The sequence below is a fragment of the Eleutherodactylus coqui genome, chromosome 5, assembly GCF_035609145.1.
Source record: "Eleutherodactylus coqui strain aEleCoq1 chromosome 5, aEleCoq1.hap1, whole genome shotgun sequence".
NCBI classification, from domain to species: domain Eukaryota; kingdom Metazoa; phylum Chordata; class Amphibia; order Anura; family Eleutherodactylidae; genus Eleutherodactylus; species Eleutherodactylus coqui.
Window position 1 is genome coordinate 983,867 of NC_089841.1, and position 23,975 is coordinate 1,007,841.

At 55.9% G+C, this 23,975-nt stretch overlaps 1 protein-coding gene across 1 annotated transcript in view; it reads right to left on the reverse strand.

The window, feature by feature from the left end:
* RGP1 (RGP1 homolog, RAB6A GEF complex partner 1) overlaps positions 1-23,975 on the reverse strand; it is a 39,510-nt gene that overhangs the window by 848 nt on the left and 14,687 nt on the right. The window contains 7 exon segments of the mRNA XM_066602184.1: positions 2,649-2,672; positions 2,675-2,825; positions 7,931-8,058; positions 8,148-8,294; positions 9,081-9,230; positions 9,321-9,404; positions 9,474-9,610. Coding sequence (XP_066458281.1) covers positions 2,649-2,672; positions 2,675-2,825; positions 7,931-8,058; positions 8,148-8,294; positions 9,081-9,230; positions 9,321-9,404; positions 9,474-9,610 — 821 coding nt within the window.

The window sequence follows — 23,975 nt, forward strand, 5'->3', positions numbered from 1 at the left end:
CAGTGCAAATATGCAGAGAAACAACTACTTCCGCATTAAATCAATAGCACCTGATTGTTTTCACGCATGCAGAAAAAAAAATGCGACCAGCGCCCGAGCCGCAGCCGTGAAAACACAGTGCATTCAGGGACAGAAACTGCATCCACCTGTGTGACCGGGCGCCAACGCCAACATCTTCATACATGGAGAGAGAAGAACTGAACCACGTGCCGCATGAGGCGGGGACATACATGGTTTGACATATGAGGGGAGGAGACATCAGCATGGCCCCGCCCACATGACTCTTCACAACTTATCTATTGTGACACACTGCAGCAAGCTAGACTATCACATAGACAAGTGGTTCGGACCTACAGGTGACTCATGCGGGCGCCATAGGACGGCCTAAGTCAGCGCATCTCCATTGCAGTCCGCATCAGAGGACGGCAGGGACGAGTCTGGCCACAACTGGACTACTGAGTGACATCGGCACCGCCACTAATGGAGCCCACCCACAGTCGGCAGCCGCAACTGGAGATAACGGAGATCGTGGCTGTTAACCATTTAGATATTGCTGTCAAATCTGACCGCAGTATTTAAAGGGGCGGTGACTTTTCAGGCAGCTTCTGCTCATCTACTGGCTTGTGTCAGTCTCATCATTTCTGTAATATAACCATATTAAAATCGTTGTTGCTTTACCGCTGTACATCATGTTTGAAGCAGCAGCCACTAGGGGTCCCCCTTCCAGCTTCTCTGTGATCCACTCTCTGTAGTTAGGTACACAGCTTCTATAGTAACAAGGACACAGGGAAGTTTCCATAGCAACAGGGGGAGGGGTCATCTTGACAGGCAGCTGCCCTGCAGACATTGCGATAATGATCTGCGCAGTCTCCTCCATCCTGCTGTTAGTGTGTCTGTGTGTGTACACACACACACACACACACACACACACACACACACAACAATGCATTTACTAACCATTTGGCCAGAATGTCTCTAAATGCCTGAATCGCCCTTGGAGGGCAGAGACACAGACATTCAGATACTGCCTCCCGCTGACCAGGGACAGAGAAATGCAGCATGGGAAGTAAAGGCAAGGAAGTCAGGACAGGGAACTACTGGCAGAATGCTAGGTTTGCTACAGCAAGCAACTTGGGATTGCAAACGGTAGAAAAATGGGAATCTGGCCTATAGACATGAAACAGGGTGCAAACAGCAGCATAACACCTAGAGGGCGCCACGGAATAGTCCGGCATCACACGATTATGAAAGCCATATAAGAGATTATCATCGTTGTCCATAGAAACCAATGACCGCACAGCTTTCATTTCTTATACTACGGACACAAAATGAACACTGCTGTTACGGTATACTACCTATGATACGCCAGCCGGGGTGCCCTAGATCTCACCCACAACCCCTGTCCCTGCCTGCTTGCCTCCACTCCTGGCTAACCCCAGGCGGGCAACTGGGCGGCAGTCCCTACTTTAACTGGGGACCGAAAAAGGGACGCTGGCATACCTGGATGGAAAGGGTAGAATACCGACAGAATAGGCAGATGTAAATAACCAACACGAACAATACTAAGCAGACCTGAGGCAGATGGAAAAACCAGGCGGGCAATAGCAAAGTATAGCAGACAAGATGACAGAGGCAGGAGACCAACAGAGGCAGACTAGCTAGCACACCGAGAGAAACCAATAACTGGCAGTGATTGCAAGTCTCTGTCCGACCTTCACACAAAAGCCTCCGCCCCGGGGCAGAGAGCGGGAGACGGCCAACTCCCAACAGAACATAATAAAAGGGGGCTCGTGTACGGCAGCTGCACTCACAGGTGTGCATGCCACCAGCACCACGCCGGCCAGGCACCCGTGCCCCCGGCAGCTAGACAACTAGCCGGGGGGACACACCCTGACTGGGGGACCCTGCACACTGCCGCTTCGGGAGGACCCGCAACCGCCGCATGGTAACAACTGCGCTGTGATTGGTTACTATGGACAGCAAAGACTTCTTTTAGTCAACTTGCCTAGGGGTGCGTTGCTTTCCGTGCTGAACCCTGCGCCTCGCACCATCTACACAAGTTGCACGGCTACCTCCCTCCATCACACAAGCCCACTTCTGCATCAATCTGCTGCGGTTCCTCCACAATAGTTTCTCCAAGTGACAAAACCTCATCTGACAAATTCCAAAGTCCTGAGAAACGCCGGCGGCCTGAAACATAGAAGAGCGGTGAGACGAGGGCCTCCACGGGGCTTCATCCGGGGCGTTCGGAGTAGCTGATGCCTTCCAAGTCTTATTCCTAATCCTACTGAATAATACTCCTCACCCCGGAGAGACAGGACTGTGTATATAATCAGAACCATTCACATATTAGTTATCCTGCCGATGAGTAGCCGCCACTACGCTGTACGGCCCCCCCCCCCCCATCCTTCCTGGACCATTTTGGCAGCTTTTGAAGCAGATTTCATTGCAAATCTCTGTGCAGAATTCACCCCTCATTGGGGGGAGGAGGAAGAACTCCGCAGCGGAGCCGGCGATAACATTGACATGTCGCAGACTTGAATTCTCTGCTGCAAGTCAACCTCCGCACGGCTTTTGTGCGGGTTATTTTTGCACTGGAGCTTCTCAGCATCACTACAGATCCCAGAATGCACTGCAGCCGCACTCACCAATATTAGTGCTGAAGCCGGGCAGGAGCTGAGAGGCACAGGGAGGCTAAAGTTACTGCTGGCGGTATGCAAACAGGACTCATGATGCTGAGCATGCGAGCTGATGGACACCGGCTGTCCGCGGGAGCGTCTGTACTCCTCCTGCACGCTCTCCTCCGTCTGCAGGGACACCGAATACTGCAAAGGCAAAAGCACCACAGACAGTGAGGGCCGAAGGGACGGGGGGAAGGAGGAAGAAGGAGCGAGGGCGGAAGGGACGGGGGAAGGAGGAAGAAGGAGCGAGGGCCGAAGGGACGGGGGAAGGAGATAGAAGGAGCGAGGGCCGAAGGTACAGGGGGAAGGAAGAAGAAGGAGCGCGGGCCGAAGGTACAGGGGGAAGGAGGAAGAAGGAGCGCGGGCCAAAGGTACGGGGGGGGGGGGGGCGGAAGGAGGAAGAAGGAGCGCGGGCCGAAGGTACGGGGGAAGGGGGGGGGGGAGGAGGAAGAAGGAGCGAGGGCCGAAGGGACGGGGGAAGGAGGAAGAAGGAGCGAGGGTCGAAGGGACGGGGGAAGGAGGAAGAAGGAGCGAGGGCCGAAAAGGGACGGGGGAAGGAGGAAGAAGGAGCGAGGGCCGAAGGTACAGGGGGAAGGAGGAAGAAGGAGCGAGGGCCGAAGGTACGGGGGAAGGAGGAAGAAGAAGCGAGGGCCGAAGGTACGGGGGAAGGAGGAAGAAGGAGCGAGGGCCGAAGGGACGGGGGAAGGAGGAAGAAGGAGCGAGCGCCGAAGGTACAGGGGGAAAGACGAAGAAGGAGCGAGGGCCGAAGGTACGGGGGGAAAGACGAAGAAGGAGCGAGGGCCGAAGGGACGGGGGGGAAGGAGGAAGAAGGAGCGAGGGCCGAAGGTACGGGGGAAGGAGGAAGAAGGAGCGAGGGCCGAAGGGACGGGGGAAGGAGGAAGAAGGAGCGAGGGCCGAAGGGACGGGGGAAGGAGGAAGAAGGAGCGAGGGCCGAAGGTACGGGGGGAAAGACGAAGAAGGAGCGAGGGCCGAAGGTACGGGGGGAAAGACGAAGAAGGAGCGAGGGCCGAAGGTACAGGGGGAAAGACGAAGAAGGAGCGAGGGCCGAAGGTACAGGGCGAAAGACAAAGAAGGAGCGACGGCCGAAGGTACGGGGGGAAGGAGGAAGAAGGAGCGAGGGCCGAAGGGACGGGGGAAGGAGGAAGAAGGAGCGAGGGCCGAAGGGACGGGGGAAGGAGGAAGAAGGAGCGAGGGCCGAAGGGACGGGGGAAGGAGGAAGAAGGAGCGAGGGCCGAAGGTACGGGGGGAAGGAGGAAGAAGGAGCGAGGGCCGAAGGTACGGGGGGAAGGAGGAAGAAGGAGCGAGGGCCGAAGGGACGGGGGAAGGAGGAAGAAGGAGCGAGGGCCGAAGGGACGGGGGAAGGAGGAAGAAGGAGCGAGGGCCGAAGGTACAGGGGGAAAGACGAAGAAGGAGGGAGGGCCGAAGGTACAGGGGAAGGAGGAAGAAGGAGCGAGGGCCGAAGGGACGGGGGAAGGAGGAAGAAGGAGCGAGGGCCGAAGGTACGGGGGGGGGGGGGGGAAGGAGGAAGAAGGAGCGAGGGCCGAAGGTACGGGGGGGGGGGGGAAGGAGGAAGAAGGAGCGAGGGCCGAAGGGACGGGGGGAAGGAGGAAGAAGGAGCGAGGGCCGAAGGGACGGGGGAAAGGAGGAAGAAGGAGCGAGGGCCGAAGGGACGGGGGAAGGAGGAAGAAGGAGCGAGGGCCGAAGGTACGGGGGGGGGGAGGGGGAAGGAGGAAGAAGGAGCGAGGGCCGAAGGTACGGGGGGGGGGAAGGAGGAAGAAGGAGCGAGGGCCGAAGGTACGGGGGGAAGGAGGAAGAAGGAGCGAGGGGGGAAGGAGGAAGAAGGAGCGAGGGCCGAAGGGACGGGGGAAGGAGGAAGAAGGAGCGAGGGCCGAAGGGACGGGGGAAGGAGGAAGAAGGAGCGAGGGCCGAAGGTACAGGGGGAAAGACGAAGAAGGAGCGAGGGCCGAAGGTACAGGGGGAAAGACGAAGAAGGAGCGAGGGCCGAAGGTACGGGGGGAAGGAGGAAGAAGGAGCGAGGGCCGAAGGGACGGGGGAAGGAGGAAGAAGGAGCGAGGGCCGAAGGGACGGGGGAAGGAGGAAGAAGGAGCGAGGGCCGAAGGTACAGGGGGAAAGACGAAGAAGGAGGGAGGGCCGAAGGTACAGGGGAAGGAGGAAGAAGGAGCGAGGGCCGAAGGGACGGGGGAAGGAGGAAGAAGGAGCGAGGGCCGAAGGTACGGGGGGGGGGGGGGGAGGAGGAAGAAGGAGCGAGGGCCGAAGGTACGGGGGGGGGGGGGGGGGAAGGAGGAAGAAGGAGCGAGGGCCGAAGGTACGGGGGGGGGGGAAGGAGGAAGAAGGAGCGAGGGCCGAAGGGACGGGGGGAAGGAGGAAGAAGGAGCGAGGGCCGAAGGGACGGGGGGAAGGAGGAAGAAGGAGCGAGGGCCGAAGGGACGGGGGAAGGAGGAAGAAGGAGCGAGGGCCGAAGGTACGGGGGGGGGGGGAGGGGGAAGGAGGAAGAAGGAGCGAGGGCCGAAGGTACGGGGGGGGGGGGGGGGAAGGAGGAGGAAGGAGCGAGGGCCGAAGGTACGGGGGGAAGGAGGAAGAAGGAGCGAGGGGGGGAGGAGGAAGAAGGAGCGAGGGCCGAAGGGACGGGGGGAAGGAGGAAGAAGGAGCGAGGGCCGAAGGGACGGGGGGAAGGAGGAAGAAGGAGCGAGGGCCGAAGGGACGGGGGGAAGGAGGAAGAAGGAGCGAGGGCCGAAGGGACGGGGGAAGGACGAAGAAGGAGCGAGGGCCGAAGGTACGGGGGGAAGGACGAAGAAGGAGCGAGGGCCGAAGGTACGGGGGGAAAGACGAAGAAGGAGCGAGGGCCGAAGGTACGGGGGGAAAGACGAAGAAGGAGCGAGGGCCGAAGGTACGGGGGGGGGGGGGAAGGAGGAAGAAGGAGCGAGGGCCGAAGGTACGGGGGGGAAGGAGGAAGAAGGAGCGAGGGCCGAAGGTACGGGGGGGAAGGAGGAAGAAGGAGCAAGGGCCGAAGGTATGGGGGGGAAGGAGGAAGAAGGAGCAAGGGCCGAAGGTACGGGGGGGAAGGAGGAAGAAGGAGCGAGGGCCGAAGGTACGGGGGAAGGAGGAAGAAGGAGCGAGGGCCGAAGGTACGGGGGGGAAAGACGAAGAAGGAGCGAGGGCCGAAGGTACGGGGGGGGGGGGGTGGGAGAAGGAGGAAGAAGGAGCGAGGGCCGAAGGTACGGGGGAAGGGGGAAGGAGGAAGACAGAGCGAGGGCCGAAGGTACGGGGGAAAGAGGAAGACGGAGCGAGGGCCGAAGGTACGGGGGGAAAGAGGAAGACGGAGCGAGGGCCGAAGGTACGGGGGGAAAGAGGAAGACGGAGCAAGGACCGAAGGTACGGGGGGGAAGAAGGAGCGAGGGCCAAAGGTACGGGGGGGAAGGAGGAAGAAGGAGCGAGGGCCGTAGGTACGGAGGGAAAGCAGGAAGAAGGAGCGAGGGCCGAAGGTACGGAGGGAAAGCAGGAAGAAGGAGCGAGGGCCGAAGGTACGGGGAAAGGAGGAAGAAGGAGCGAGGGCCGAAGGTACGGGGAAAGGAGGAAGAAGGAGCGAGGGCCGAAGGTACAGGGAAAGGAGGAAGAAGGAGCGAGGGCCGAAGGTACGGGGAAAGGAGGAAGAAGGAGCGAGGGCCGAAGGTACGGGGAAAGGAGGAAGAAGGAGCGAGGGCCGAAGGTACGGGGAAAGGAGGAAGAAGGAGCGAGGGCCGAAGGTACGGGGAAAGGAGGAAGAAGGAGCGAGGGCCGAAGGTATGGGGAAAGGAGGAAGAAGGAGCGAGGGCCGAAGGGAAGGGGGGAAAGGAGGAAGAAGGAGCGAGGGCCGAAGGGAAGGGGGGAAAGGAGGAAGAAGGAGCGAGGGCCGAAGGGAAGGGGGGAAAGCAGGAAGAAGGAGCGAGGGCCGAAGGGAAGGGGGGAAAGCAGGAAGAAGGAGCGAGGGCCGAAGGGAAGGGGGGAAAGCAGGAAGAAGGCGCGAGGGCCGAAGGGAAGGGGGGAAAGCAGGAAGAAGGAGCGAGGGCCGAAGGGAAGGGGGGAAAGCAGGAAGAAGGCACGAGGGCCGAAGGGAAGGGGGGAAAGCAGGAAGAAGGCGCGAGGGCCGAAGGGAAGGGGGGAGAGCAGGAAGAAGGAGCGAGGGCCGAAGGTACAGGGGGGGAAGGAGGAAGAAGGAGCGAGGGCCGAAGGTACGGGGGGAAAGCAGGAAGAAGGAGCGAGGGCCGAAGGTACGGGGGGGAAGGAGGAAGAAGGAGCGAGGGCCGAAGGTACAGGGGGGAAGGAGGAAGAAGGAGCGAGGGCCGAAGGTACGGGGGGGAAGGAGGAAGAAGGAGCGAGGGTCGAAGGTACGGGGGAAGGAGGAAGAAGAAGCGAGGGCCGAAGGTAAGGGGGGAAGGAGGAAGAAGGAGCGAGGGCCGAAGGTAAGGGGGGAAGCAGGAAGAAGGAGCGAGGGCCGAAGGTATGGGGGGGGGGAGGAGGAAGAAGGAGCGAGGGCCGAAGGTATGGGGGGGGGGTTGGAGGGAGAAGGAGCGAGGGCTAAAAGGTACGGGGGAAGGTGGTAGAGGGAGCGAGGGCCAAGGTTACGGGGGGGGGGGGGAGGAGGAAGAGGGAGCGAGGGCTAAAGGTACGGGGGGGAGGAGGAAGAGGGAGCGAGGGCTAAAGGTACGGGGGGGGGGCGAGGAGGAAGAAGGAGCGAGGGCCAAAAGGTACGGGGGGGGGGGGGAGGAGGAAGAAGGAGCGAGGGCCAAAAGGTACGGGGGAAGGAAGGAGAGGGAGCGAGGGCCGAAGGTACGGGGGAAGAAGGGAGAGGGAGCTGGGCCAAAAGGTATGGGGGAATAAGGGAGAGGGAGCAAGGGCCAAAAGGTACGGGGTGGGGAAGAGGAAGAGGGAGCGTGGGCCGAAGGTACAGGGGCAGGAAGGAGAGGGAGCAAGGGCAGAAGGTACGGGGGAAGGAGGAAGAGGGAGCTAGGGGGTGAGAGTCGAAGCAATGGGGAAGGGGTGGGAAGAAGCCGAGGAAAGGGGAGTGAGAGCTGAAGCTTTGGGGGGGGGGGGAGGGTAGAATAGCGGAAGAGGGAGTGAGGGCAGAAGCTATTGGGGGAGAGGAGGAAGGAGCAGCTACTAGGGAGGAGGAGGCTATGGTGGGGTATGCGAAGTACTACTGGTTTCACGATTAGGGGGCCTCTTCTCACCTGTAAACAGGGAATTTCACCATCGGAAAAATTAAACGTGCCGATAACGTCCTCTCCGATCTTGTACACGGTCTTAAAAATACAGAAAGTGCCGACCCGGCCGCGCGTGTTACTGATGTTAAACTGGTCTGCGGAATAAAAGAGGACAGACATGGTCAGATAACCTCCCAACATCAGCACCACCGCCGGCGCAGCTCCCACAACCATATCCACCCACGTAAGGTTCTTCGGGAGGTCACGCTCATGAGGATCTCCACTGCCGAATCCAGGAGTCTTGAGTCTTTCTTACAGATTTCATCATCGTCCAGGAAAGGATTCGAAGGAGCCACTTCATCTTCTTGTAATGGCTGGAAACCCTGCAGAGCTGAGAGATGAAGACCTGATGAGTGCCTATATGGTATCGGAGGCACCGGGCGAGGGGCAGGGCAGATCTTATAATGGGGCAGAGGAGTTATAAAGCGACCCTCCAGTCCTGCACAAAGCAAGATGGCGGCACCTGACGCACGCTGTGCAGGGGTAGTCTAATGCGGGCTTTACACGGCACGAGCGGCTGGCGGTGTAGTTGTTAGACATGTAAAGTGCTGAGTGGAGAGCGTTTACACGCAGTGAGAATCGCCTCATCCAGCCAGGATTTTCATGCTGGTTGTAAGGAGACAAGTAGCAAACAGTGTTTTTGCATTTAGACATAAGTATTGTTGTGCATTTTTGTTTGAACGGATTATGCGTGATATCCGCCCCGTGTGAAGGGCCTTAAGGCACTGCGGCCTGCTCCCATTGGTTGGCCCTGCTCATCTGAGTGCTTTAGACTACCGCTACATAGTCAGAGATGTAGGGCGGCCATCTTTGTCCAAGACCACAGGGTGGATTTTAAAGGCCCCTGTAAGCACTAGAGGCCTCGCACTAAGCTTATGGGGTGTAGCAGGGCTGTTGCCACATCATGATTTCTGTCATGTGCTCTGCGGTAAAGCCGCCCAACAATCAGCTGATGCCCATGGCGGTCACACCTGACCAGGTAATAGGAACCAAGGAGGGCACTGACAGTGACAAGAATGAAAAGCAGACTCTGAAACACTCCCAGCAAAACCCCTGAGTGGGCACGTGAGGGTCGGCTGCAGCGTACGCTTCTACCGAGGGCGGCCCCACTTCTTACCATGCAGTAACAGGACGCGGAACGGAAGCCGCAGCAGCTGGATGGGGCAGTTCACTCTCTGGCAGCCAATAGTCAACTTATAAACATATTTAACCGACTGCCCCCTGAAGGATGGCGGAGCCGAGAGGGGCAGCGTCTCACTGTAGGAATCTGAAAGAAGAGAAACGCCAAGTGTCATCTACAGGGGGAGCTGGGACGCTCTCCAGAACCTTACCCAACCAGAGGGGATGCCATGCTTACATGATTTGGTCTCTCCGGGGTCCAGTCGCAGGTCACAAAACAAGATTTTGGGAGGAGTAGAAAGGATGCACTGCCCCCTCTCACCTAGAAAGGAAGGAAGTGGTCAGGGAGGCAGCAGGGGGCGCCACAGGGGACACGGAGTATCATACACACCTCTATTAGGAATGAAGACGGTCTCATTCTCCGCCTGCACGTCCTGCCGGGGCTCCTCGCTGGCCGGGAGCTGCACCCTGCTGTCACTAGCATGAAACTGGCAGTGTATCTGTGCGCTGGCCCAAGCGAGAGTCTCACTGCAAGAGTAAGGGGGTTACAGCGCCAAAATATACCGTAATCCCCTACATGAACAAGAGCTCAGACCGCCGAGGCCCACGCAAGGCCGCACCATAGATTTCACTAGCCATGTGTGCAGCGCCACCCTCAGGCAACTTTATATCAAAGTCAATAAAAAACCTTAGATCAAATAGATCAAGAGCCACGGTGCCACCCTGCACATACAGCAGATCCAAAACGCCTCGCACCCTCTCACCTTATACATCTTGTGTCCCCCTCATTCTGCGCTCAGCACCCCATAATGACAAAGTGACAACAGAAGCGGGGAAATCTCTGTACATTCAAAGAAATGAAAGACTCCCATTCTGCAGCGACACAAGTATTCACACCCTTTGGTATGACACTTGTAGCTCCAGGTCTCCCATCTCTCTTGATTATCAAAAAGTTGTATCTACACCGTGATTGGAGTCACCTGGGGGAAATCCAGCTGATTGGACATATGACCTCACATCTATATAACGTCTCACAGCTCACAATCCTTATCAGAGCTCAAACAAAGCCATGAGGAGGACAGAACTGCCTGTAGAGCTCATAGACTGGATTGTGTGGAGGCGAAGATCTGGAGAAGCTGCAAAAACATTTCTGCTGCCCTGAAAGTTCTCAAGAGCCCAGCAGCGGCAAAAAAATAATTGTTACATGGGGGAACCACCAGGACTCTTCCTACAGCAGCCAACCCCCAAACTAAGGGGTAGAAGGGTCTTGTAAGAGAGGAGACCAAGAGCCTAGCAGCCTCCATAACACTTACATGGAAGAACAACCAGGACTCTTCCAAAGGTAAGGAGAGGGACTTCTGGGAGGAGACTTTTCAGATCCTCATCCTCCTGCAAAATTCCCCAGTACTTGGTAATTAGCTGCCTAATTTGTGGCACCCCATTGTTAAAAGTGCCTCTAATTCTCAGGGCCTTATCTGATTTTCTTTTTGCGTGGAACGAAGAGATCTGGTCTTTGTTGATTCTCGGCGGGACACATCAGAGATCGTGTGGTCAAGAGTCATCTTAAACCTATACAGTCTTCCACATGGTTGAATAATAAGTCAACCGGTGGGCACTTTCCCCTGCTCTGACTGCCTGGCATGCAGTTCTATTGAAAAAGGGGGGACTTTCAAGAGTGCCCATACAGGGATATCTGACAACCATCATGAATTTCTGAACTGTCGGAGTTCAGATCTGGTCTTCATTGCAACTTGCCCATGTCCTAAAAACTACGTGGGCAAGACAACACAGCAATTTAGAAGACGCCTTCTAGTTTATACGAGGGGGTGCTGATAAGTCTTTGGCTTTACCCAGAAAGAAACCAGATAGAAGATGACACTTTCCATTTCTCCCACATCCTCTCCACTGATGCCAGCACACTTCTTACATCGGGATTCCAAGTTCTGTAAGCCTTGCAAAAAGAAAGATTTGGGTTGTGCCTCAAACCAGTCATCCGTAGCAGCCATGGCATCAGGAATGGGGTGAGATTTGGTCCCCTTGGGGTGTTTCTTCTGGAAACAGATGATAGTCGGAGGGAGCTGGATCTGGTCAATAAGGTTGGTGGTCCACCAGCTGGAAGCCTAGCTCCACCAGTTTTGCCGCGGTCTCTTGTGCAGTGTGAGCGGAGGCGTTGTCTTGCAGGAACAAGATTCCTTTGGACAGCTTGCTGCACCTTTTGGCCTTCAGAGCTGCCTTCAATTGGTCCCAAAGTTCAATGTAATCCCTTGCATTGATGGTGGAACCATTGTGAAGGTCGTCCACTAGCAGCATGCCCTCCTTATCCCAGAACACAGATGCCATCACCCTAGTGGCTGACAACCACTGGGCCTCCACTCTCTGTCTGCTCCTTGGTTTCAGGGTCATACACATAAATCCAGGTCTCATCCATAGTGACCAGTCGGTCCAGGAAGCTCTCATCAGTCTGGAAACGCTGACAAATGGACCGGGAGGTTGATGCTTTTCTGATCTGTTGTCAGACATTTGGGGACCCACTGTGCAGATGGCTTCTTCATGGATGATGACACAAACCCGTTCACCATAAACCCCCATGATGGCGGCTATTCCTGCAGCCGGCCGATTCTCCAGTATGAGGTTGTGCGCAGCATCGGCGATCTCCGGAACAACCCCTCTCGGTTGTCCAGGACGTTCCCCATCATTGGGGCTGAAGTGGCCCCCAGTTCATAACTGTAGACTATTAAGGGCATTGATCCCCCGATATCTGCCACATATCACCAGGAATATCCTGCGCCGACTTTATCACTCCTCTGCTCTCATTGGCTGTGAATATCGCCTTAGACTCCGCCATTTTGTTTTTCCGTGTGCCGAGATCACTGTGGCCAGAAGCTACACACACATATATTAGACACATAAGGCTTTCATGTGATGTAACATCCGTTACCATAGAAACAAGAACACAAAGCCAAAGCCTTCTCAGCAGCCCATGGTATAGGTAATATACGGTGAGGAGACAACACGCCTCTCGCCAACCATATGCCATCAGTACATTAGAATGATCCAGGTGTGATCACGTTCCACGGCCGGAATCTATCGGAGGTAGAATGGACTCTTAGAATGACTGGACACCGAGAGGAGTGGAGGGAGTCTCATCGCTCAATACATTCTGAGATCGACGGGAAAGAAACCAATGATTTCTACGGGGCGCCTCCGAATGTAACCCATTAACTCTTTGTATGCCCCTACTGGTTAGCGTCCTATAGCATGGCCCGATGGTTAAGGCATCGTTAGTGCCCTCTGTGGCATGATCCCATTATGAGCTTAGCTTACCTAGGGATACAGACATGTAATAAGTCTTCATTATCTTCTGGGTGTATATCGATGGTGAGCATTCTTCATTTGTGGTGCCTTATACTCATTGCTGGGAATGTGTGCCGCCTTCGGTGGGATTCATTCATGGACGTTGTCCCAGATTGGGCTAATGCTAATTTTGAGCGTAACCACGCCCCTCTGTGATGTCAGAGGTGGGACTTGACGAGGTCTATGCTCTATCCTATACATGGCAGTCAGTGCATCGATGAGCTGGGACAGGCCCCTATATGACGCGATGCGCGGCCTGATGAACGAGCCGTAACACGCCCCCATATGACGCGACTACGTAGCATCATGACATCAGCACGTCACCCGGCAACGCTACTACCCCGAGTTCAGCCTTTTTACTTATATTATGGTTGGGGACTCATCTCGGAACGATGCGTGCCGGGGGACAGGAATCCATTAACCCCTTAGTGACTGAGCTTTTTTGCTTTTTTCCATTTTTGTTTTTTCCTCCTCCGCGGCTCCTTTATCTCTCCGTCGCCGTATGCGGCTCGGTGTTCTTTGCGGGACGAGTTGTAGTTTTCAATGGTGCTATTTATTGTACCATATAATGTGCTGGAAAACTTTTAAAAAATTGTAAGCGAAGAGAAATGGAAACAAACCCGACATTCCGCCATCTCTCGCTGCGTCCTGTTTCTGCGGCGCACAAACTGCAACAGCAATGACCCAATCACTTTATTCTGCGGGTCGGTGCGATTACTGCCACACCAAACTTGGATTCTTTTTGCTGAACTACTTGTATTTTTTTATAAATAGAATTGACAGCGGCATTTAAACCGTTTATAGCCACAATCGGCCCGCGGGGGTCAGCTGTAATAAACAGCTGACGCCCGCTCTGTATGGAGGGAGATAGCGGCGCTATCTCCCTCCATACACGTCCTGCAACAGCAGGATGTAGAAAGTCTTTAGGGCCGTCACTAAGGGGTTAAAGTAGGCAGCAATGAGAGGTTGGTGTGGCTCATTTACTAGCTTGTTATCATAAAGCTGTGAATGGGTATGTTTAGTCCTTATGGTCCAATAGCCACATCCCATTTAGGGATGGGCTAGTCCCAATGGACCATCTGATTGGCTTGGGACGAGATACACTCCGGGAGGTGGAGATGACCCGGGGCTTTTAAGAACGTGGCCTAAATGGGGGCTAAATTCTTCGCAAGGCTGGAGGCCTCCGAGTGTCCTGTCCGCTCCTGTTGGGTAAACAGCTGAAGATTATCATAGTTGGGGTCGCTCCGTCTACAGCGACACTCTTTACACGTCCTTTAGGGGGTTTTCTGTTTTTTTAATTTAAAAATGGTTTTGTGAGGGATTTTTTTATTCTTAGTGAAGATTTTTTTAGAAATAAACTTTGTTAAACTTTCTTTTGACAGCAGTAAGGAGACTAGAAGAGATGATCGTTAGCATAAGTAATGCAGAGTACTGTGCATCGAGCTCTGCTGGAGGCGAGGTCTGATGGATTGAGATACCTGGCGAACACGGAGGCCTTCGACAGACCTTCTGCTGCCATAGTAATCCATCAGCACCTCATAATCGCACTGCAGGGTCCTGGGGCGTGACAGAGGGAGCACCCTCCCTCTGTCGTATGCTTCCATGCCGTAATTGCATGGAAGCGGTTAAACAGTCGGGAACAGAGATTTCTCTGCATTTGCTACATTGCAGGAGCTTTAACCCCTTAAGTGGCATGCCCGGAAGTGGTCTCTGTGGCAGGGAGAGCTGGTGCTCGGCTGTCAGAGGAGAGCCAGGCACCAGCTCTTACACAGCAGAGAATGGAGAAAAACCTACGATCTCTGCTGTGTTAACCCTTTAAATGCTGCGGTCTATGCGACTGCAGCATGTAAAGGTCTGTCACCATTGGACCCCCGAAATGTGATCAGGGGGTCCTGATGGGTCTCTGTGGAAGTCCCCTAAAGAGACAAAAATAATTTTAAAAAAAAGTTAAAAAATATTAAAATAATAACACTTGTCTCCCTTTACTTTGTAAAAAATTTAAAATAAAATTACACCTGTGGTATCCGTGCGTCGTAATCACCCAGAGGAGGAAGTTAGTACATTATTTAACCCCTTAATTACACGCTCTCTTTTTTTCCCCCTTTTCGTTTTTTCCTCCCCCTTTAGTAAAATCGTAACTCCTTTGTCGACGTCGCTGTATGAGGCTTCCTGTTGTTTTTTAGGGGAGGAGTTGGATTTTTCAGTGATGCTATTTAAACTACCCTATAATGTACTGAAAAAAATTCTAAGTGGAGTAAAATGGAAAAAAAACCCAACATTCGGCCATCTTTTGGTGCGTCTTTCTATGGCGCACACACTGCAACATAAATGACCTGATAACGTCATTCTGCGGGTCGGTGCGATTACTGCCATACCGAACCTGTAGAGGTTTTTTTTGCTGTAGTTCTTTGGTTTTTTTTTAAAGACATTTAATTTTTTAAAATTATTTTCTGCTGCATCTTCTGTGCGCAATAACCTTTTTATTTTTCCGTCGACGTAGTTGTGTGAGGGCTCGTTTTTTGCGGGATGTCCTGTAGTTTCCGTTAGTGCTAATTCGGAATACATACAACTTTTTGATCACTTTTATTGCATTTTTTCTGGGAGACAGGGTGACTGAAAACGAGCATTTGTGAAAAAAGCTGCGAAAATTTTTAAAAAGTCTTACAATTTGGTATTGGCACAATCGTAGCGGTCGGCAGAATGACTTTATTATTTATACTGCCCAGAGAATGCTGGGAAAAAGAACAATAAAAAACCGCCAGAATTACAGGTTTTGTTAATCTGCCACTAGAAACAATGGAATAAAAAAGCGATCCAAATTTTACGTGTTCCTTAAAATGAGATAAATGAAGACGAGTTCATCCCGCAATAAACACGGCCGTCCAGAGCGCCGGCGACGGGAAATAATATTATTACGGCTCTTGGAATGCGGCGACACAGAAGCAAACCTTTAAGGAAAAAAGTGAAATCGATATGTTTTTGCTTGAGATCAGCGTGAGGAAATGCGTAACTTTCAGAAATACTTTAGTCTTACTGGAACCGAGATCTGCGAGATGTTGGAGAGTCTTCAGTGTGTGAGAGGCTTCTAAAGGATTGCTAGGCTGTGTATGTAGAGTGCGACTCCCGGTGAGGAGGCCGGTACAGCGGGCGGGACAGGAACCTCCCATGAGGGTTATATGTACAGTGTGACTCCCGGTGAGGAGGCCGGTACAGCGGGAGGGACAGGAACCTCCCATGAGGGTTATATGTAGAGTGTGACTCCCGGTGACGAGGCCGGTACAGCGGGCGGGACAGGAACCTCCCATGAGGGTTATAAGTAGAGTGTGACTCCCGGTGAGGAGGCCGGTACAGGAACCTCCCATGAGGGTTATAAGTAGAGTGTGACTCCCGGTGAGGAGGCCGGTACAGCGGGCGGGACAGGAACCTCCCATGAGGGTTATATGTAGAGTGTGACTCCCGGTGAGGAGGCCGGTACAGCGGGCGGGACAGGAACCTCCCATGAGGGTTATATGTAGAGTGTGACTCCCGGTGAGGAGGCCGGTACAGCGGGTCGGGACAGGAACCTCCCATGAGGGTTATATGTAGAGTGTGACTCCCGGTGAGGAGGCCGGTACAGCGGGTCGGGACAGGAACCTCCCATGAGGGTTATATGTAGAGTGTGACTCCCGGTGAGGAGGCCGATACAGCGGGCGGGACAGGAACCTCCCATGAGGGTTATATGTAGAGTGTGACTCCCGGTGAGGAGACGGGTACAGCGGGCGGTACAGGAACCTCCCATGAGGGTTATATGTAGAGTGTGACTCCCGGTGAGGAGGCCGGTACAGCGGGCGGGACAGGAACCTCCCATTAGGGTTATATGTAGAGTGTGACTCCCGGTGATGAGCCCGGTACAGCGGGCGGGACAGGAACCTCCCATGAGGGTTATATGTAGAGTGTGACTCCCGGTGAGGAGGCCGATACAGCGGGCGGGACAGGAACCTCCCATGAGGGTTATATGTAGAGTGTGACTCCCGGTGATGAGCCCGGTACAGCGGGCGGGACAGGAACCTCCCATGAGGGTTATAAGTAGAGTGTGACTCCCGGTGAGGAGGCCGGTACAGCGGGCGGGACAGGAACCTCCCATGAGGGTTATATGTAGAGTGTGACTCCCGGTGAGGAGGCCGGTACAGAGGGCGGGACAGGAACCTCCCATGAGGGTTATATGTAGAGTGTGACACCCGGTGAGGAGGCCGGTACAGCGGGCGGTACAGGAACCTCCCATGAGGGTTATATGTAGAGTGTGACTCCCGGTGAGGAGGCCGGTACAGCGGGCGGGACAGGAACCTCCCATGAGGGTTATATGTAGAGTGTGACTCCCGGTGAGGAGGCCGGTACAGCGGGCGGGACAGGAACCTCCCATGAGGGTTATATGTAGAGTGTGAGTCCCGGTGAGGAGGCCGATACAGCGGGCGGGACAGGAACCTCCCATGAGGGTTATATGTAGAGTGTGACACCCGATGAGGAGGCTGGTACAGCGGGCGGGACAGGAACCTCCCATGAGGGTTATATGTAGAGTGTGACTCCCGGTGATGAGCCCGGTACAGCGGGCGGGACAGGAACCTCCCATGAGGGTTATATGTAGAGTGTGACTCCCGGTGAGGAGGCCCGTACAGCGGGCGGGACAGGAACCTCCCATGAGGGTTATATGTAGAGTGTGACTCCCGGTGAGGAGGCCGGTACAGAGGGCGGGACAGGAACCTCCCATGAGGGTTATATGTAGAGTGTGACTCCCGGTGAGGAGGCCGGTACAGAGGGCGGGACAGGAACCTCCCATGAGGGTTATATGTAGAGTGTGACTCCCGGTGAGGAGGCCGGTACAGCGGGCGGGACAGGAACCTCCCATGAGGGTTATATGTAGAGTGTGACTCCCGGTGAGGAGGCCGGTACAGCGGGCGGGACAGGAACCTCCCATGAGGGTTATATGTAGAGTGCGACTCCCGGTGAGGAGGCCGGTACAGCGGGCGGGACAGGAACCTCCCATGGGGGTTATATGTAGAGTGTGACTCCCGGTGAGGAGGCCGGTACAGCGGGCGGGACAGGAACCTCCCATGAGGGTTATATGTAGAGTGTGACTCCCGGTGAGGAGGCCGGTACAGCGGGCGGGACAGGAACCTCCCATGAGGGTTATAAGTAGAGTGTGACTCCCGGTGAGGAGGCCGGTACAGCGGGTCGGGACAGGAACCTCCCATGAGGGTTATATGTAGAGTGTGACTCCCGGTGAGGAGGCCGGTACAGCGGGTCGGGACAGGAACCTCCCATGAGGGTTATATGTAGAGTGTGACTCCCGGTGAGGAGGCCGATACAGCGGGCGGGACAGGAACCTCCCATGAGGGTTATATGTAGAGTGTGACTCCCGGTGAGGAGACGGGTACAGCGGGCGGTACAGGAACCTCCCATGAGGGTTATATGTAGAGTGTGACTCCCGGTGAGGAGGCCGGTACAGCGGGCGGGACAGGAACCTCCCATGAGGGTTATATGTAGAGTGTGACTCCCGGTGATGAGCCCGGTACAGCGGGCGGGACAGGAACCTCCCATGAGGGTTATATGTAGAGTGTGACTCCCGGTGAGGAGGCCGATACAGCGGGCGGGACAGGAACCTCCCATGAGGGTTATATGTAGAGTGTGACTCCCGGTGATGAGCCCGGTACAGCGGGCGGGACAGGAACCTCCCATGAGGGTTATAAGTAGAGTGTGACTCCCGGTGAGGAGGCCGGTACAGCGGGCGGGACAGGAACCTCCCATGAGGGTTATATGTAGAGTGTGACTCCCGGTGAGGAGGCCGGTACAGAGGGCGGGACAGGAACCTCCCATGAGGGTTATATGTAGAGTGTGACACCCGGTGAGGAGGCCGGTACAGCGGGCGGTACAGGAACCTCCCATGAGGGTTATATGTAGAGTGTGACTCCCGGTGAGGAGGCCGGTACAGCGGGCGGGACAGGAACCTCCCATGAGGGTTATATGTAGAGTGTGACTCCCGGTGAGGAGGCCGGTACAGCGGGCGGGACAGGAACCTCCCATGAGGGTTATATGTAGAGTGTGACTCCCGGTGAGGAGGCCGATACAGCGGGCGGGACAGGAACCTCCCATGAGGGTTATATGTAGAGTGTGACACCCGATGAGGAGGCTGGTACAGCGGGCGGGACAGGAACCTCCCATGAGGGTTATATGTAGAGTGTGACTCCCGGTGATGAGCCCGGTACAGCGGGCGGGACAGGAACCTCCCATGAGGGTTATATGTAGAGTGTGACTCCCGGTGAGGAGGCCCGTACAGCGGGCGGGACAGGAACCTCCCATGAGGGTTATATGTAGAGTGTGACTCCCGGTGAGGAGGCCGGTACAGAGGGCGGGACAGGAACCTCCCATGAGGGTTATATGTAGAGTGTGACTCCCGGTGAGGAGGCCGGTACAGAGGGCGGGACAGGAACCTCCCATGAGGGTTATATGTAGAGTGTGACTCCCGGTGAGGAGGCCGGTACAGCGGGCGGGACAGGAACCTCCCATGAGGGTTATATGTAGAGTGTGACTCCCGGTGAGGAGGCCGGTACAGCGGGCGGGACAGGAACCTCCCATGAGGGTTATATGTAGAGTGCGACTCCCGGTGAGGAGGCCGGTACAGCGGGCGGGACAGGAACCTCCCATGGGGGTTATATGTAGAGTGTGACTCCCGGTGAGGAGGCCGGTACAGCGGGCGGGACAGGAACCTCCCATGAGGGTTATATGTAGAGTGTGACTCCCGGTGAGGAGGCCGGTACAGCGGGCGGGACAGGAACCTCCCATGAGGGTTATATGTAGAGTGTGACTCCCGGTGAGGAGGCGGTACAGCGGGCGGGACAGGAACCTCCCATGAGGGTTATATGTAGAGTGTGACTCCCGGTGAGGAGGGCGGTACAGCGGGCGGGACAGGAACCTCCCATGAGGGTTATATGTAGAGTGCGACTCCCGGTGAGGAGGCAGGTACAGCGGGCGGGACAGGAACCTCCCATGAGGGTTATATGTAGAGTGTGACTCCCGGTGAGGAGGCCGGTACAGCGGGCGGGACAGGAACCTCCCATGAGGGTTATATGTAGAGTGTGACTCCCGGTGAGGAGGCCGGTACAGCGGGCGGGACAGGAACCTCCCATGAGGGTTATATGTAGAGTGTGACTCCCTGTGAGGAGGCCGGTACAGCGGGCGGGACAGGAACCTCCCATGAGGGTTATATGTAGAGTGCGACTCCCGGTGAGGAGGCTGGTACAGCGGGCGGGACAGGAACCTCCCATGAGGGTTATATGTAGAGTGTGACTCCCGGTGAGGAGGCCGGTACAGCGGGCGGGACAGGAACCTCCCATGAGGGTTATATGTAGAGTGCGACTCCCGGTGAGGAGGCCGGTACAGCGGGCGGGACAGGAACCTCCCATGAGGGTTATATGTAGAGTGCGACTCCCGGTGAGGAGGCCGGTACAGCGGGCGGGACAGGAACCTCCCATGAGGGTTATATGTAGAGTGTGACTCCCGGTGAGGAGGCCGGTACAGCGGGTGGGACAGGAACCTCCCATGAGGGTTATATGTAGAGTGTGACTCCCGGTGAGGAGGCCGGTACAGCGGGCGTGACAGGAACCTCCCATGAGGGTTATATGTAGAGTGTGACTCCTGGTGACGAGGCCGGTACAGGAACCTCCCATGAGGGTTATATGTAGAGTGTGACTCCCGGTGAGGAGGCCGGTACAGCGGGCGGGACAGGAACCTCCCATGAGGGTTATATGTAGAGTGTGACTCCCGGTGAGGAGGCCGGTACAGCGGGCGGGACAGGAACCTCCCATGAGGGTTATATGTAGAGTGTGACTCCCGGTGAGGAGGCCGGTACAGCGGGCGGGACAGGAACCTCCCATGAGGGTTATATGTAGAGTGTGACTCCCGGTGAGGAGGCCGGTACAGCGGGCGGGACAGGAACCTCCCATGAGGGTTATATGTAGAGTGTGACTCCCAGTGAGGAGGCTGGTACAGGGGGCCGGACAGGAACCTCCCATGAGGGTTATATGTAGAGTGTGACTCCCGGTGAGGAGGCCGGTACAGCGGGCGGGACAGGAACCTCCCATGAGGGTTATATGTAGAGTGTGACTCCCGGTGAGGAGGCCGGTACAGCGGGCGGGACAGGAACCTCCCATGAGGGTTATATGTAGAGTGTGACTCCCGGTCAGGAGGCTGGTACAGGGGGCCGGACAGGAACCTCCCATGAGGGTTATATGTAGAGTGTGACTCCCGGTCAGGAGGCTGGTACAGCGGGCGGGACAGGAACCTCCCATGAGGGTTATAAGTAGAGTGTGACTCCCGGTGAGGAGGCCGGTACAGCGGGCGGGACAGGAACCTCCCATGAGGGTTATATGTAGAGTGTGACTCCCGGTGAGGAGGCCGGTACAGAGGGCGGGACAGGAACCTCCCATGAGGGTTATATGTAGAGTGTGACTCCCGGTGAGGAGGCCGGTACAGCGGGCGGGACAGGAACCTCCCATGAGGGTTATATGTAGAGTGTGACTCCTGGTGAGGAGGCCGGTACAGCGGGCGGGACAGGAACCTCCCATGAGGGTTATATGTAGAGTGTGACTCCCGGTGAGGAGGCTGGTACAGCGGGCGGGACAGGAACCTCCCATGAGGGTTATATGTAGAGTGTGACTCCCGGTGAGGAGGCCGGTACAGCGGGCGGGACAGGAACCTCCCATGAGGGTTATATGTAGAGTGCGACTCCCGGTGAGGAGGCCGGTACAGCGGGCGGGACAGGAACCTCCCATGAGGGTTATATGTAGAGTGTGACTCCCGGTGAGGAGGCCGGTACAGCGGGCGGGACAGGAACCTCCCATGAGGGTTATATGTAGAGTGTGACTCCCGGTGAGGAGGCCGGTACAGCGGGCGGGACAGGAACCTCCCATGAGGGTTATATGTAGAGTGTGACACCCGGTGAGGAGGCCGGTACAGCGGGCGGGACAGGAACCTCCCAGGAGGGTTATATGTAGAGTGTGACTCCCGGTGACGAGGCCGGTACAGGAACCTCCCATGAGGGTTATATGTAGAGTGTGACTCCCGGTGAGGAGGCCGGTACAGCGGGCGGGACAGGAACCTCCCATGAGGGTTATATGTAGAGTGTGACTCCCGGTGAGGAGGCTGGTACAGCGGGCCGGGACAGGAACCTCCCATGAGGGTTATATGTAGAGTGTGACTCCCGGTGATGAGGCCGGTACAGCGGGCGGGACAGGAACCTCCCATGAGGGTTATATGTAGAGTGTGACTCCCGGTGATGAGGCCGGTACAGCGGGCGGGACAGGAACCTCCCATGAGGGTTATATGTAGAGTGTGACTCCCGGTGAGGAGGCCGGTACAGCGGGCGGGACAGGAACCTCCCATGAGGGTTATATGTAGAGTGTGACTCCCGGTGAGGAGGCCGGTACAGCGGGCGGGACAGGAACCTCCCATGAGGGTTATATGTAGAGTGTGACTCCCTGTGAGGAGGCCGGTACAGCGGGCGGGACAGGAACCTCCCATGAGGGTTATATGTAGAGTGCGACTCCCGGTGAGGAGGCCGGTACAGCGGGCGGGACAGGAACCTCCCATGAGGGTTATATGTAGAGTGCGACTCCCGGTGAGGAGGCTGGTACAGCGGGCGGGACAGGAACCTCCCATGAGGGTTATATGTAGAGTATGACTCCCGGTGAGGAGGCTGGTACAGCGGGCGGGACAGGAACCTCCCATGAGGGTTATATGTAGAGTGTGACTCCCGGTGAGGAGGCCGGTACAGCGGGCCGGGACAGGAACCTCCCATGAGGGTTATATGTAGAGTGTGACTCCCGGTGAGGAGGCCGGTACAGCGGGCGGGACAGGAACCTCCCATGAGGGTTATATGTAGAGTGTGACTCCCGGTGACGAGGCCAGTACAGCGGGCGGGACAGGAACCTCCCATGAGGGTTATATGTAGAGTGTGACTCCCGGTGAGGAGGCCGGTACAGCGGGTCGGGACAGGAACCTCCCATGAGGGTTATATGTAGAGTGTGACTCCCGGTGAGGAGGCCGGTACAGCGGGCGGGACAGGAACCTCCCATGAGGAGGATTATGGTTATATTATTATCCAGGTCCCATAAAACAGACGTAAGGTGTTGAATGCTCTCTAGTCTGTGTGTTTCTGCCCCTTTTTAACCCCTTGTCTGCACTTCTATGTATGATCCTTTTGCTCAGTATTATGTGTTGAAAAAAAAAAAAATAAATCCCTCTTCCAATGGATTTGGTTATTGTGTAGTATCCCTGGTGTGATGCTGACTTGTCATGTCTGATCTGTGTATATGTAAAATAAATGCGCCTCACTTGTTAGGTGTTGGTGTTTGCATTTAAATGTACGAAAATAGCAAAACCTAAAAAGACTGTATGAAGCTGGTATCGCCGGGGTCATGTGACTCAGAGAATAACGTCATCACACTATTTGTTCTGCACGCCATAAAACTAATGGCAGAATTCTTTTTTTTCCCCCAATCTCCCTACAAATTGTTTTACAAAAGTTCTGCAATACATTATATCTACCCAAAAACAATGCCATCAAAAAGTACAACTTGTCCTGCAAAAAACAAGTCCTCGTACGGCCGTGCCAGTGGGAGAATGAGAAAGTTATGGCTCTGGGAACGCGACTAGAAAATGAGTCGAAGTTAAATGATTGGCCTATTTAAAGAAGCTGGTGGGTCTGACGGGGGGGGGGGGGGGTAAGCAAACCGCCACTGAAGGGGTTAAAGAACCTGCCCTGGGGGGGGGGGGGGGGGGGGGTCTGACAGGGGGATAAGAAACACGCCACTGAAGGGGTTAAAGAACCTGCCCTGGGGGGGGGTCTGACAGGGGGGTAAGAAACCCGCCACTGAAGGAGTTAAAGAACCTGCCCTGGGGGGGGGGGGGGTCTGACAGGGGGGTAAGAAACCCTCCACTGAGGGGGTTAAACCTGTGCCATGAATTTAATACAGGGTGGGCCAAGCATTACGCATCCAGTCCAATATAAGGAGCTTGTGAAGAAAGCGGGGCCCTAGTACTCAGCAGTGGTTCCCGCCTCCCCCCACCCTACCAGGAGTGCAGGGATCGTCTGCGGAAACCTCCCACGTAGACTAAATGGACTACTGCTCCATCCAAGCTTATTGCTGGCCGCCGGACACAGATGGAGCGCTCCACGGGAATCCTGGAACCAAGCCCGTAATCCTGCGCCTCGCTGCGTGCATTCATATCAGGCGCAAATTCATTTCCACAGCGCAATTTATGGTAAAAATTGTAATTCCAGTACAAACTACGAGGCCGAAACGTGCAAAATCTCATCCACACGTGGAGACCGCCTGCAGAGACTCCGCAGCACATGCGAGGTGCGCCGTGGATTCGGAGAGGTCTCAAGTCACACTGCAATTTGGACAGCAGATTTCAACTTCCAAGGAACCGGGGAGGCTTATCCACCGAGGAGCTACCGGGCCCGCTTATCCACCGGGAAGGTACCGGGCCCGCTTATCCACCG